General features: G+C 44.9%; 1 protein-coding gene across 1 annotated transcript in view; it reads left to right on the forward strand.

Annotated features, from left to right (window-relative positions):
• The window catches only part of DCLK3 (doublecortin like kinase 3), a 37931-nt gene extending 34233 nt beyond the window's left edge, over positions 1-3698 (forward strand). Inside the window, exons 4-6 of the mRNA XM_044934264.1 lie at positions 416-548; positions 1958-2125; positions 3076-3698. Coding sequence (XP_044790199.1) covers positions 416-548; positions 1958-2125; positions 3076-3239 — 465 coding nt within the window. The 3' untranslated portion in view covers positions 3240-3698. The remainder of the gene's footprint in view (positions 1-415; positions 549-1957; positions 2126-3075) is intronic.
• Positions 3699-13100: the final 9402 nt, after the last annotated feature.

Here is a 13100-nt window from a genome sequence, read left to right on the forward strand (position 1 = left end):
TTGTTCTAACTCAGTGCTGCCCAATGGAGCTTTCTGTCATGATGGTAATGTTGTAGATTTTCGTGGTCCAATATGGTAGCCCTTAGCCACAGACGGCGTTTGAACACTTGAAACGTGGCTAGTGCATCTGAGAAACTGAATTTTTAATTTAATTCTATTTAAATTAATTTAATTTAAAATAAATAGCCATCTGTGACAATATGGTACTACCGCATTGGACAGCAGAGAAAATCTAACTCATTGGTTCTTTAGTAAGCAAGTGTCACTGAGATCAAGTTGAATTTGTCAGTGTCAGGTTAATCTATAAGCACCTGTGTTTTATTGTTTGCTTGTCCTGAATTTTTATGTTCGTTGTTCTATTCCTTCTTTGTTCTCATCACAATTTTGGTGGTTTGGGGATTTTGGTTTCTTACAGGTTCAGCGAAATGAGGACAAATCTACCACCTTGAAACTGGCTGACTTTGGTCTTGCAAAGCATGTGGTGAGGCCTATATTTACTGTGTGTGGGACTCCAACTTATGTAGCTCCTGAAATCCTCTCTGAGAAAGGTAAAAGTTACACATGGCTCGAGTTACACTCGCTTACTAACCAGTGTTTACTTTTTCGTATTTAAATTTCACATTTTTCAACATGAAGCAGTTAAAAATCTCAGAGATTGGCTCTGCATTTGCACTTGTATATTAAATATTTGAAGTAGGTCTCCTTGACCAAAGCATGAGAACTTTTTCCTCAACAGGGCTGCTTTTATTACAGAGAAGAGATTGTGTGTGTGTGTGTATGTGTTGGTGGGACAGTGAGATGAAAGATGGTGGAGAATTGAATGGGAAACTCCAGCAAGCAAGGTCATTTAGCCACTCACCCAAAGCTACCTCCAAGGGAGAGAGAGATATGGAGCAGTTCTTATGGTAATTGGCTTTAAAACTCCTTTTCCAACCTCGCAATTAAACGAAAAGGAGGTACCAATTCAAACCCCATGAATAATATATGTATATTGCATATTGTTTAAGGGTCCAATGGACTATTTAAGTGATAGACTCTGTAAAGGATATACGAGGAAATCATCTTCGTCATTATTATATGGCTCCAAGTATGTGAATAATTATAATTAGCCATCCTTGTACTCCAGGAGAAATCAGTTAAACCACCTATGATGGCTAAAGATGGGAAAGCTCTAGATGGGTTATAAGCTTGGGGGTAGGAAGAAGGGAGAGTTTTATCCCAGCAGCAAATGCATCAGGGAAGCCAAGATACAGAGATTAGCCTATGCATGGAAGTTGGGTGGTAGAGACTTTGAAAAACCAGCCTCAGTAGAGCAGAGGGAAGTGCAATTGGATGGGGAGGGTTAGCCTGGATTCCCCACAAACGAATGTGAACTCAGTGTGGCCAGCAGAGTTGCCGTGGTAATGTGGTGGCAGTGTGAAAGGATAGTAGTGAGTGACTATGGACATGTTAATGGAGGCATTACTCTCTTGGATCAGAGAGGAAAGAAAGCAAATAAGCTAGGGACTTCCCTGGTGGTCCAGTGACTAAGACTCTGCACTCTCAATGCAGGGGACTTAGGTTTGATCCCTGGTCAGGGAACTAGATCCTGCATGCTGCAACAAAGGGTTCCCATGCCACAGTAAAGACTGAAGATCCCACATGCCGGAGCTAAGACCTGGCACAGCCAAATAAATATAGAAGTAAATAAATATTTGAAAAAAGAAAACAAGTAAGGCTACGTGAACTCTGAGAAGCCAGGACAGTAGGGCTCACACCAGCTAACACAGGGTGTTGGAAAAGAAAGCTCTTTGGGAGATGGGAACGGGGTGAGTGAAATTTTGAACTCACTGACTCTATAGAGACATCAGGATGGATACACACAGAGTTGTCTGGTTGGCTGAATGTGTGGTTTTGAGACCCGCTCTGTACCAAGATGGCAGCCAAGAGATGATGTGTGTCTGCCTCCTCTGCACAGGTTATGGGCTGGAGGTGGACATGTGGGCCGCAGGCGTGATCCTCTACATCCTCTTGTGTGGCTTCCCCCCGTTCCGCAGCCCAGAGAGGGACCAGGAGGAGCTCTTTAACATCATCCAGCTCGGCCGCTTTGAGTTCCTGGCTCCTTACTGGGACAATATCTCTGATGGTAAGACTTTGGGCTTCCCAGGCAGGTGGGGGTGTGGGGATGGGGAGCTGGAGCCCCTTCTGGGATCTGACTGCAGAGCCTGTTTTCAGGTCAGACATGTGAAACGATACCCAGAGAACTTGCTACGGTACCCGGGCTGTCCGCATCCTCTGCTTTCCTTTATTTCCTGCTAGCTTTGTGTAAATCTCCATAGCATCCCAAACACATGACTTGCTTTGAGATGTAAATCTCATCACCAGCTGGAGTCACCAGATACTTTTCTTGAAGCCAGTTGAAGAACCTCAGAACTGGAAAAATATCAGAAACGTAGAATCTTCATTTGGAAAGATCAAAGCCATCTCACATACAGAAGTGTCTATGAGTTGGACAGACTAGAGATGCTTATTTTACTTGTAAATAGTCAGGTCTCTGGGGCGTCCTTGGGGCACAGGGGCTTTGGAAGGTCAGAGGATGAAGGTCAGAGGTACTTTTAGTGGAGCAGAAGCTTGTGTGGTCCTCCTCCCTTTTGGCCCTTTCAGGTGAAATCTTTCCCTTGATTTACACATTTGAAGTATGTATAGGTGTGGTTCGTGGCCTCTGTGTGTCCTGTTGGGCTGGACGGCGCCGTGGGTGGTAGTGGTGGGCCTGACCTCACGATTCCACGTCTAACATGGTAGCCCTGTAGCTGCATGGGGCTATTTGAATTTAAGTGTCAGTGAATTAAAAGGAAATGCAAGAAGAATTCAGTGCGTCAGTTGCACCAGATGAATTTCAAATGCTCAGCAGTCCCAAGGGGGTAGTGCAGATGTGGAAAGTTTCCATCATGACAGACGGTTCTGAGGGCCAGTGGTGCTCTGGTCCAGCGCTTGTTGCTAACACAGATGTTTGTGTCCTTACTTCCTGTATGGAAAAGGAAAACTCTGAACCATCTGCATCCATCTCATTTTTCCATCCTTCTATCATTCCAACAGCTGCCAAAGATCTGGTGAGCCGGTTGCTGGTGGTAAACCCCAAAAAGCGCTACACGGCCCACCAGGTCCTTCAGCATCCCTGGCTTGAAGCTGCTGGAAAGACCAGCAGGACAAACCTACAAAAGGAGGTGCCCCCCAGCAGCGAGGACCACTTCCGGAGCTAGCACACACGGGCTGGAGAGCAGACGGCACAGTCTCAACCTCAGCATCTACTCAGTCCTCCTTGGTCCTGCTCGGGGACAGAGAAGACGATAGACATGGAGGAGAAAAACAATGCAAAAGGCTTCTTCACATAAATGGAGAATCAAGGGAAGGAGAGAAGACACTCAGTGTATTTTAAAGCATATTTAAAAAGATAAACTTCAGTCTTAATGTTAAATGTTGTAACATATGTTTAGGTTTTTAGATTTGAAGTCTTTAACACGTCGTGGGAGGTGGGGAGACTTATTCTCAGTGAGGGATTTTTTGGGTATTAATGATTCGTGTTTTGCTTCTTCCTTGTAATCAAGTTCATAGTACATATTACGCGAGTGGTGCTTACCAGGGTTTAAACTTCCCCTGTGACATTAATCATCTGGATCATCGTCCTTCCTCATTAATAAAATGTGCTCTGGATAACTGAAGCGAACTGTATTCTGACTGCTTCTTAATGCTGGTGATGAAAACCAGCGAATTATAGTTCAGATGTGTCTCCTGAAACCCCTGTGTCTACATGTAAATGTGCTGATGGATCCTTGATGAACTGACCAGAGCTGTTTGTTTAGGATATGCTGGTCTGGGTCTCTTGCATTTTAGTTCTACTGAAAACCAGATTTGGTGCAGCCTGAAATGGAGAGAAGAAACCATCGATTCATTCCTATTCCTTTCAGATCAGATCAGATCAGTTGCTCAGTCGTGTCCGACTCTTTGCGACCCCATGAATCACAGCACGCCAGGCCTCCCTGTCCATCACCAACTCCCGGAGTTCACTCAGACTCACGTCCATCGAGTCAGTGATGCCATCCAGCCATCTCATCCTCTGCCGTCCCCTTCTCCTCCTGCCCCCAATCCCTCCCAGCATCAGAGCCTTTTCCAATGAGTCAACACTTCGCCTACCCCTTTAGGACCCATTTAGACCATGTTTCAGTCACTGAGCCTCAGGCCTGAGTCCTTTCTACGTGGAGTTAGGCTTCTGCTCAGGTTGTGACTGTGTTAACGTTTTCAGATCAGGAGGGAGCCATTTAGTGCACTAGTAGGTCAGAAATGCAGTTACTGGGTTACACTGGAAGGGGCTCCGAGGGTTCAGATGCGTTCCTACCTGCGGGGCATACGCTCAGAGGGCACAGGATGTGGGGTCACTGGTTGTTTCACTCCAGATTGCTGTACCAGTAGATGACTCTGGGAGTACCAATGAGCTGAAAGTAAAACGTCATCCTGATGTTTCCCAACTTGAGCTTTCAGGATTATATGCAACCTGGTCGAAAGGGCACAAAATCAGTCCAAAAGTGGGGGTTTCTCACCCTGCCTGTTCCTTCCTGACAGCATAGGTGTCACTTTGGTGGAAGAAGTGCATCCGTCAGCAACAGGAACAGCAGGAGAGGCTCTAGTATGAGGAATTGCTGGGACAGGTGTTGGAGAATGCAGAAAGCAGACAGGAGGTAATCCAGAGACGTTAACACCTAGGTGAGAAGCCAAGGGAAGAGGTTGGGGTGATTGAATGTAGAGGCTTGGAGGAGAAACCCTTGCAGTGAATTCTGATTGTGCCACCTAGATCCCCACTCAAGACTGAAGGGGAAAAAAAAAAAAAAAAGACTGAAGGGAATAAGCTGCAGGGTGGTGCTGGCTGACAGCCCTCAGCTATGAATGGGAATTGCCTTTATCTGGGAGGAGTCCCCTCACCCTGGATCACACCCCTCTCCCAAGAATGCCCTGCATCCAATGATGTCTCCATTTAGGGCTCGAGCAGATGACATTGAAGGGCCATGCCCTTTCACAGCTGCCCGTGGGGGTGGCCGAGCCTTGGTGGAGCCTGCATCACAGCCCAGTTCTCCCTCATCTGGTCCTGATGCTTTCCCTTCTCTTCCAGAGGTTGATGGTCCTGAGATCACTCCCTGATGAAGCTTCGGCACTCTAATCTCCGTCTCGGGGTTGGCTTCCCAGGGAACAGAGCCTGGGACATGCCCTAGGGACTTAGAATGACTGCAAATAGGTACCAGCTGGTGCTTTGACTTCAGGAGCTCTGAGGAGGGGTGCCCTGGACCTGGGACCCAGACACCTAGGGAAAGGGCGCTGCCAAGCAGGCAGTACAGTGGGACTCACTCTAGAAATGTGGAAAGAGACTGGAAGCTGGAACCAATTTCTACCGGAAGATCTTTTGGTAAAGTCACCCCCAGGCACTAAATCCAAAGGAGGATGTTCAGACGTCATACGGCATCATTTGATCCTATTGACCACTCTCTGAGTCACTTCTCCACTTGGCTTCCATAAGTGATGCATTTTCCTGGTTTTCTTCCTATTTCTCTATTTACTCCTTTGAGTCTCCTGAGCAGGCTTAGTCTTCTATGTGCTGTAAGTTGTAGCTCCATTACTAAGTCACTCAGTCAGTGAGTTCAGTCGCTCAGTCGTGTCCGACTCTTTGCGACCCCATGAATTGCAGCACACCAGGCCTCCCTGTCCATCACCAACTCCTGGAGTTCACTCACACTCATGTCCATCGAGTCAGTGATGCCATCCAGCCATCTCATCCTCTGGCGTCCCCTTCTCCTCCTGCCCCCAATCCCTCCAGCATCAGAGTCTTTTCCAATGAGTCAACTCTTTGCATGAGGTGGCCAAAGTACTGGAGTTTCAGCTTTAGCATCATTCCTTCCGAAGAAATCCCAGGGCTGATCTCCTTCAGAATGGACTGGTTGGATCTCCTTGCAGTCCAAGAGACTCTCAAGAGTCTTCTCCAACACCACAGTTCAAAAGCATCAATTCTTCGGTGCTCAGCTTTCTTTATAGTCCAACCCTCACATCCATATATGACCACTGGAAAAGCCATAGCTTTGACTAGATGGATCTTTGTTGGCAAAGTAATGTCTCTGCTTTTGAATAAGCTATCTAGGTTTGTCATAACTATTCTTACAAGGAGCAAGCGTCTTTTAATTTCATGGCTGCAGTCACCATCTGTAGTGATTTTGGAGCCCAAAAAAATAAAGTCTGACACTGTTTCCACTGTTTCCCCATCTATTTGCCCTAAAGTGATGGGTCCAGATGCCATGATCTTAGTTTTCTGAATGTTGAGTTTTAACCCAACTTTTTCACTCTCCTCTTGCACTTTCATCAAGAGGCTCTTTAGTTCTTCTTTGCTTTCTGCCATAAGGGTGGTGTCATCTGCATATCTGAGGTTTTTTATATTTCTCCCGGCAATCTTGATTCCATCTTGTGCTTCCTCCAGCCCAGCATTTCTCATGATGTACTCTGTATATAAGTTAAATAAGCAGGGTGACAATATATAGCCTTGACGTACTCCTTTCCCAATTTGGAACCAGTCTGTTGGTCCATGTCCAGTTCTAACTGCTGCTTCCTGACTTCATACAGATTTCTCAAGAGGTAGGTCAGGTGGTCTGGTATTCCCATCACTTTCAGAATTTTCTACAGTCTGTTGTGATCCACACAATCAAAAGCTTTGGCATAGTCAATAAAGCAGAAATAGATGTTTTTCTGGAACTCTCTTGCTTTTTCAATTATCCAATGGATGTTGGCAATTTGATCTCTGGTTCCTCTGGCTTTTCTAAATCCAGTTTGAACATCTGGAATTTCATGGTTCACATACTGTTGAAGCCTGGTTTGGAGAATTTTGAGCATTACTTTGCTAGTGTGTGAGATGAGTGCAATTGTGCGGTAGTTTGAGCATTCTTTGGCATTGCCTTTCTTTGGGATTGGAATGAAAACTGATCTTTTCCTGTGCCCATGCTGAGTTTTCCAAATTTGTTGGCATATTGAGTGCAGCACTTTCACTGCATCATCTTTTAGGATTTGAAATAGCTCAACTGGAATTCCATCACCTCCACTAGCTTTGTTTGTAGTGATGCTTTCTAAGGCCCACTTGACTTCACACTCCAGGATATCTTGCTCTAGGAGTGATCACATCATCATGATTATCTGGGTCATGAAGATCTTTTTCATATAGTTCTTCTGTGTCTTCTTGCCACCTCTTCTTAATATCTTCTGCTTCTGTTAGGTCCATACCATTTCTGTCCTTTATCGAGCCCATCTTTGCATGAAATGTTCTGTTGGTATCTCTAATTTTCTTGAAGAGATCTCTAGTCTTTCCCATTCTGTTGTTTTCCTCTATTTCTTTGCATTGATAGTTGAGGAAGGCTTTCTTATCTCTCCTTGCTCTTCTTTGGAACTCTGCATTCAGATGCTTACATCTTTCCTTTTCTCCTTTGCCTTTCACTTCTCTTCTTTTCTCAGCTATTTCTAAGGCCTCCTCAGACAACCATTTTGCCCCTTTGCATTGCTTTTTCTTGGGGATGGTCTTGATCCCTGCCTCATGTAAAATGTCATGTACCTCTGTCCATAGTTCTTCAGGCACTCTGTCTATCAGATTTAATGCCTTGAATCTATTTGTCACTTTCCACTATATAATCATAAGGGATTTGATTTAGATCACACTTGAATGGTCTAGTGGTTTTCCCTACTTTCTTCAATTTAAGTCTGAATTTGGCAATAAGGAGTTCATGATATGAGCCACAGTCAGCTCCCTGTCTTGTTTTTGCTGCCTGTATAGAGTTTCTCCATCTTTGGCTGCAAAGAATATAATCAGTCTGATTTCGGTGTTGACCAGCTGGTGATGTCCATGTGTAGAGTCTTCTCTTGTGTTGTTGGAAGAGGGAGTTTGCTATGACCAGTGCGTTCTCTTGGTAAAACTCTATTAGCCTTTTCCCTGCTTCATTTTGTACTCCAAGGCCAAATTTGCCCATTACTCCAGGTATTTCTTGACTTCCTACTTTTGCATTCCATTCCCCTATAATGAAAAGGACATCTTTTTTGGGTGTTAGTTCTAGAAGGTCTTGTAGGTCTTCATAGAGCCATTCAACTTCACCTTTTTCAGCATTACTGCTCAGGGCATAGACTTGGATTACTGTGATACTGAATCGTTTGGTTTGCCTTGGAAACGAACAGAGATCATTCTGTCGTTTTTGAGATTGCATCCAAGTACTGTATTTTGGACTTTTTTGTTGATTATGATGGCTACTCCATTTCTTCTAAGGGATTCTTGCCTACAGTAGTAGATATAATGGTCATCTGAGTTAAATCACCCATTCCAGTCCATTTTAATTCACCGATTCCTAAAATGTTGATGTTCATTCACTCTTGCCATCTCCTATTTGACCACTTCCAATTTGCCTTGATTCATGGACCTAGCATTCCAGGTTTCTATGCAATATTGCTATTTACAGCATCGGACTTGACTTCCATTGCCAGTCACATCCACAACTGGGTGTTGTTTTTGCTTTGGCTCCATCTCTTCATTGTTTCTGGAGTTATTTCTCCACTGATCTCCAGTAGCATATTGGGCACCTACCGACCTGGGGAGTTCATCTTTCATTGTCCTATCTTTTTGCTTTTTCATACTGTTCATGGGGTTCTCAAGGCAAGGATACTGAAGGGGTTTGCCATTCCCTTCTGCAGTAGACCACGTTTTGTCAGAATTCTCCACCATGACCCGTCTGTCTTGGGTGGCCCTACACGGCATGGCTCATAGTTTTATTGAGTTAGACAAGGCTGTGGTCCACTGATCAGATTGCTTAGTTTTCTGTGATTGTGGTTTCCACTCTATCTGCCCTCTGCTGGAGAAGGATAAGAGGCTTATGGAAGCTTCCTGATGGGAGAGACTGAGGGGGAAACTGGGTCTTGTTCTGATGGGCAAGGCCATGCTCGGTAAATCTTTAATCCAATTTTCTGTTGATGGGTGTTCCTTCCCTGTTATTTACCTGGGGCCAGGCTATCATGGAGGTAGTGAAGATAATGGCGACCTCATTCAAAAGGTCCCATGCACACACTGCTACACTCAGTGTCCCCAACCCTGCAGCAGGCCACTGCCGACCCACGCCTCCACCTGAGACTCCTGGACACTCACAGGCAAGTCTGGGTCAGTCTCTTGTGGGATCACTGCTCCTTTCTCCTGGGTTCTGGTGCACACAGGGTTCTGTTTGTGCCCTCCAACAGTCTGTTTCCCAGTCCATTAAGTCACTGCTAAGTCACTTCAGTCGTGTCCGACTCTGTGCGACTCCATAGATGGCAGCCCACGGGCTCCCCCATCCCTGGGATTCTCCAGGCAAGAACACTGGAGTGGGTTGCCATTTCCTTCTCCAATGCATGAAAGTGAAAAGTGAAAGGGAAGTTGCTCAGTCGTGTCCGACTCTTAGCGACCCCATGGACTGCAGCCCACCAGGCTCCCCTATCCCTGGGATTCTCCAGGCAAGAACACTGGAGTGGGTTGCCATTTCCTTCTCCAATGCATGAAAGTGAAAAGTGAAAGGGAAGTCGCTCAGTAGTGTCCGACTCTTAGCGACCCCATGGACTGCAGCCTGCCAGGCTCCTCCGTCCATGGGATTTTCCAGGCAAGAGTACTGGAGTGGGGTGCCATTGCCTTCTCCCATTAAGTCACTGCTGCTGCTGCGTTGCTTCAGTCCAACTCTGTGCGACCCCAGAGGCAGCCCACCAGGCTCCCCCGTCCCTGGGATTCTCCAGGCAAGAACACTGGAGTGGGTTGCCATTTCCTTCTCCACCTTAAGTCACTAGAGAAGTGTAAATCAAACCCACGATGAAATACTATACAGCTATTAGAGTGGCTAAAATTAATTGGCCAAATAAGTGAAAAGACCGACACATCCCTGTATTTTTCGAGAATGTGTAGACTTGAGGTTGGTCCCCTAGCAATGTGGAGAATGTTTTCTGTGAACACCACAAGCAAGCATAGACTTAAGCCCAACATATAGGCCCTTGGTTGTCTATTTCAAACACAGAGTCCCCTTTTGGAAGGTACACAATGGCTGGAAGTAGAAATCTGCAGGTCAAGATCATCAGTATCAGATTTGACAAAATGTGTTTACCCTGATTCAGTGTCATCTTTGTGATTGGGTTTACCCCTTTCTACCATTTTTTCCAGTAGTAAAGTATATGATTTAGGAGAAATGCTTTGACTTTGCAAGTTTGTGTGTCATGAGTCTGCAAGGGCTTATAATGGTGTACACAATGCCTCCTAGAATATCTAAAGATCCGAATCAAATCTGTGAAAAGAACCAGAATTTTCTATTCCGTTGCCTTTGGAGTGAGTTCTCTGCTGCCATCTTGTGGCCCTTAGAATAATAACATCTAGAGCCTTGCCTTTGGTCCAGTGACTCACCCACCCAGGTCCAAGGTTCCTCCTCCTTTGTCCCTCTCAGTGGTCCCCTGGATTCTGGGTGAATACTTTCCACGCAGGATGCCAAACTGCAAAGCAGTCTATGCCTATGCTGGGAAGCTTTGAGTATGAGAAAGTTCTTTCTAATGCTCATCCAAATTCTGCCTTGGCCCAATTTCTATCCAACCTGTCCTTGTTCTACTATTTAACTTTTAAATATTTGAAGGTATCTGCTATTCCCATTTCCACACATTTCCCCCGAGACTGAGTATTTCAGCTCCCTCATCATCTTCTCATGTGATAAGTTTTCTAGAGCCCTCATCATCCTGTACTCCTCTCTCAGGTCAGGTTCCCTGGTAGCAGAGCCTGACACAGAGCTTTGACTCCAAGGGTTTACTGAGGGGAGTGTCCTCAGTGTGCGCTTGCAGGGGCTGGAAGCAGGATGGGGGAAGGATAGAGCTGAGCAGGGATGGACTTTATAATTTGTGGAGGATTATTCTTGATAGTTGTCCTGACCCATCCTCTGGGATAATGTTTTGCATGAAAAAAAGAAAGGGAAGATATTACCAGCTCACTCCCAGTTATCAGTGTCTCATGAGTCTTTAATCATGGCTGCCCTTCCAAGTATATGTCAATTGTACTTTCTGCAAAATATTCATAATTTCTTTGAAATAATGATCTAGTAATATCTTAAGAGCTCTTTGTTCCTTTTATGTCTTCTGCCTTAGTTTGGGTTTCCTGAAAAAGCAAGGACTGAGGAGCAAACTGTCTTTTAGGGAGGTGATCAGGGAGCAGAAGTGAAGGAGTGGAGACAAGAAGAAAAACTTAAGTCAAGAAGAATACAATGGACTACTACTCAGCCATAAAAAAGAAGGAAATTTTACCATTTGCCACAACATGGATGGACTTGGAGGGCTTATGCCAAGAGAAATAAGTCAGAAAGACACTGTATAATATTACCTGTACGTGGAATGTAAAAAATGAAACTGATGAATATAACAAAAAAACAAGACTCACAGACATGGAGAACAAACTAGTGGTTACCAGCGGGAAGTGGAGAGGGGCACACAGGGATAGGAAATTAACAGGTACCAACTATTAGGTATAAAATAGGGACTTCTCTGGTGGTCCAGCAGTTAAGACTCCAAGCTTCTGCTGAGGGGACAAGGGTTTAATCCCTGACTGGGGAACTAAGATCCCACATGCCAAAAATCACCCCTGAGATCTTTTCTTACATTAAAAAATGGTCCCAGATGCTGCTTTTCACAAAAAAAAAAAAAAAAGTATAAAATAAGCTACAAGGATATATTGTACAACATAAGGCATGTATTAATTTATTTTATTTTTGGTTGCACTGTGTCTTCATTGGTGTGCTCTGGCTCTCTCTAGTTGCTACTCTTCTGGTGGTGTGCCAGCTTCTCTTTGCAATGGCTTCTTTTGTTGCTGAGCACTGGCTGTAGGCGTGCCGGAATTGTGACTCGTGGGCTCTGAAGCACTGGCTTAGTAGTTGTGGGCCACGGGGTTGGCTGCCTCAGGGCATGTGGGATCTTCCTAGAGCAGGGATTGAACCCTTGACCCCTGCATTGGCAGGCGAATTCTTAACCACTGGACCACCGGGAAGCCCTAGCCAGTGTTTTATAATAACTATAAATTGAGTATAACCTTTAGAAATTGTGAATCACTCTGTTATACACTTGTTGCTTATAAAATACTGTACATCAACTATACTTTAAAATTTTTAAAACTAAGAAGGTACATCAGCAGTGAAGGTATAATCAAGAATTTTATTTTGATTACACTAAATTGGAAATAATTATTTAGACATCCAATGAAGAAATTAGGTGGGCACTTGACAAAAAAGAAAAAAAAATCAGGTTATTCACAACCAATAAAATGGAGCTGATCACTGCTTAGTTTCTCCAGCAACAAGTCCCTTCTCTGACATAATGTCTGTCACCTCCCAGGTTTTCTTTTCTTTGGCGATCGATGTTAGTTAACTGGAGACCGAGCATTATGTCAGCCTTTAATTAGAGTTATTCTAAAGATACATAGCTAGCCTTTACTGTTGGTGGCAGCTGCTTTCCAGATGCCAAAAATCACCCCTGAGATCTTTTCTTACATTACAAAATGGTCCCAGATGCTGCTTTTCACAAGCTCCATTCTTAGGTCTTCTTGGATATTTTCAATGTGTTAGTCCACAGGGTTGAAGCCATTACCACGCTCATTTATTTTTCATAGAGTGTTGTAATAGGAATCCTGGATTCAGCAAGTGAAGCGGGGAGCTGTATTAATAATGTATGTTAAGTGCAGCTGGTTGGCACTCCTGTCATCTTAACATCACTGAGAGTGTCAGAGAGGGTGAGCTTTTCAAAGAGATACTCATCGAGCCTGGGGGTGGCCATCCGGCAGAGGTTAGTTGGGGGTCGCCCATCTCCCTGACAGCTTCACCTCCTCATTTAGAACGTGGCTCTCCAGCAAGTCACAGAGATGGGGTTTGCACAGGCAGAAGCCAGGACATGCAGATCCAAAAAGGCCTGATTTTCCAGGACCATGGCGGCTTCCATGGTTTCACCCAACTCATCTTGGGATGGCTTCTCACATTCTGGAAGAAGATGCTGCCGCTGCACTAATTTTGCATCTTCCAGGATGCTGG

The sequence above is a fragment of the Bubalus bubalis genome, chromosome 21, assembly GCF_019923935.1.
Source record: "Bubalus bubalis isolate 160015118507 breed Murrah chromosome 21, NDDB_SH_1, whole genome shotgun sequence".
NCBI lineage: Eukaryota > Metazoa > Chordata > Mammalia > Artiodactyla > Bovidae > Bubalus > Bubalus bubalis.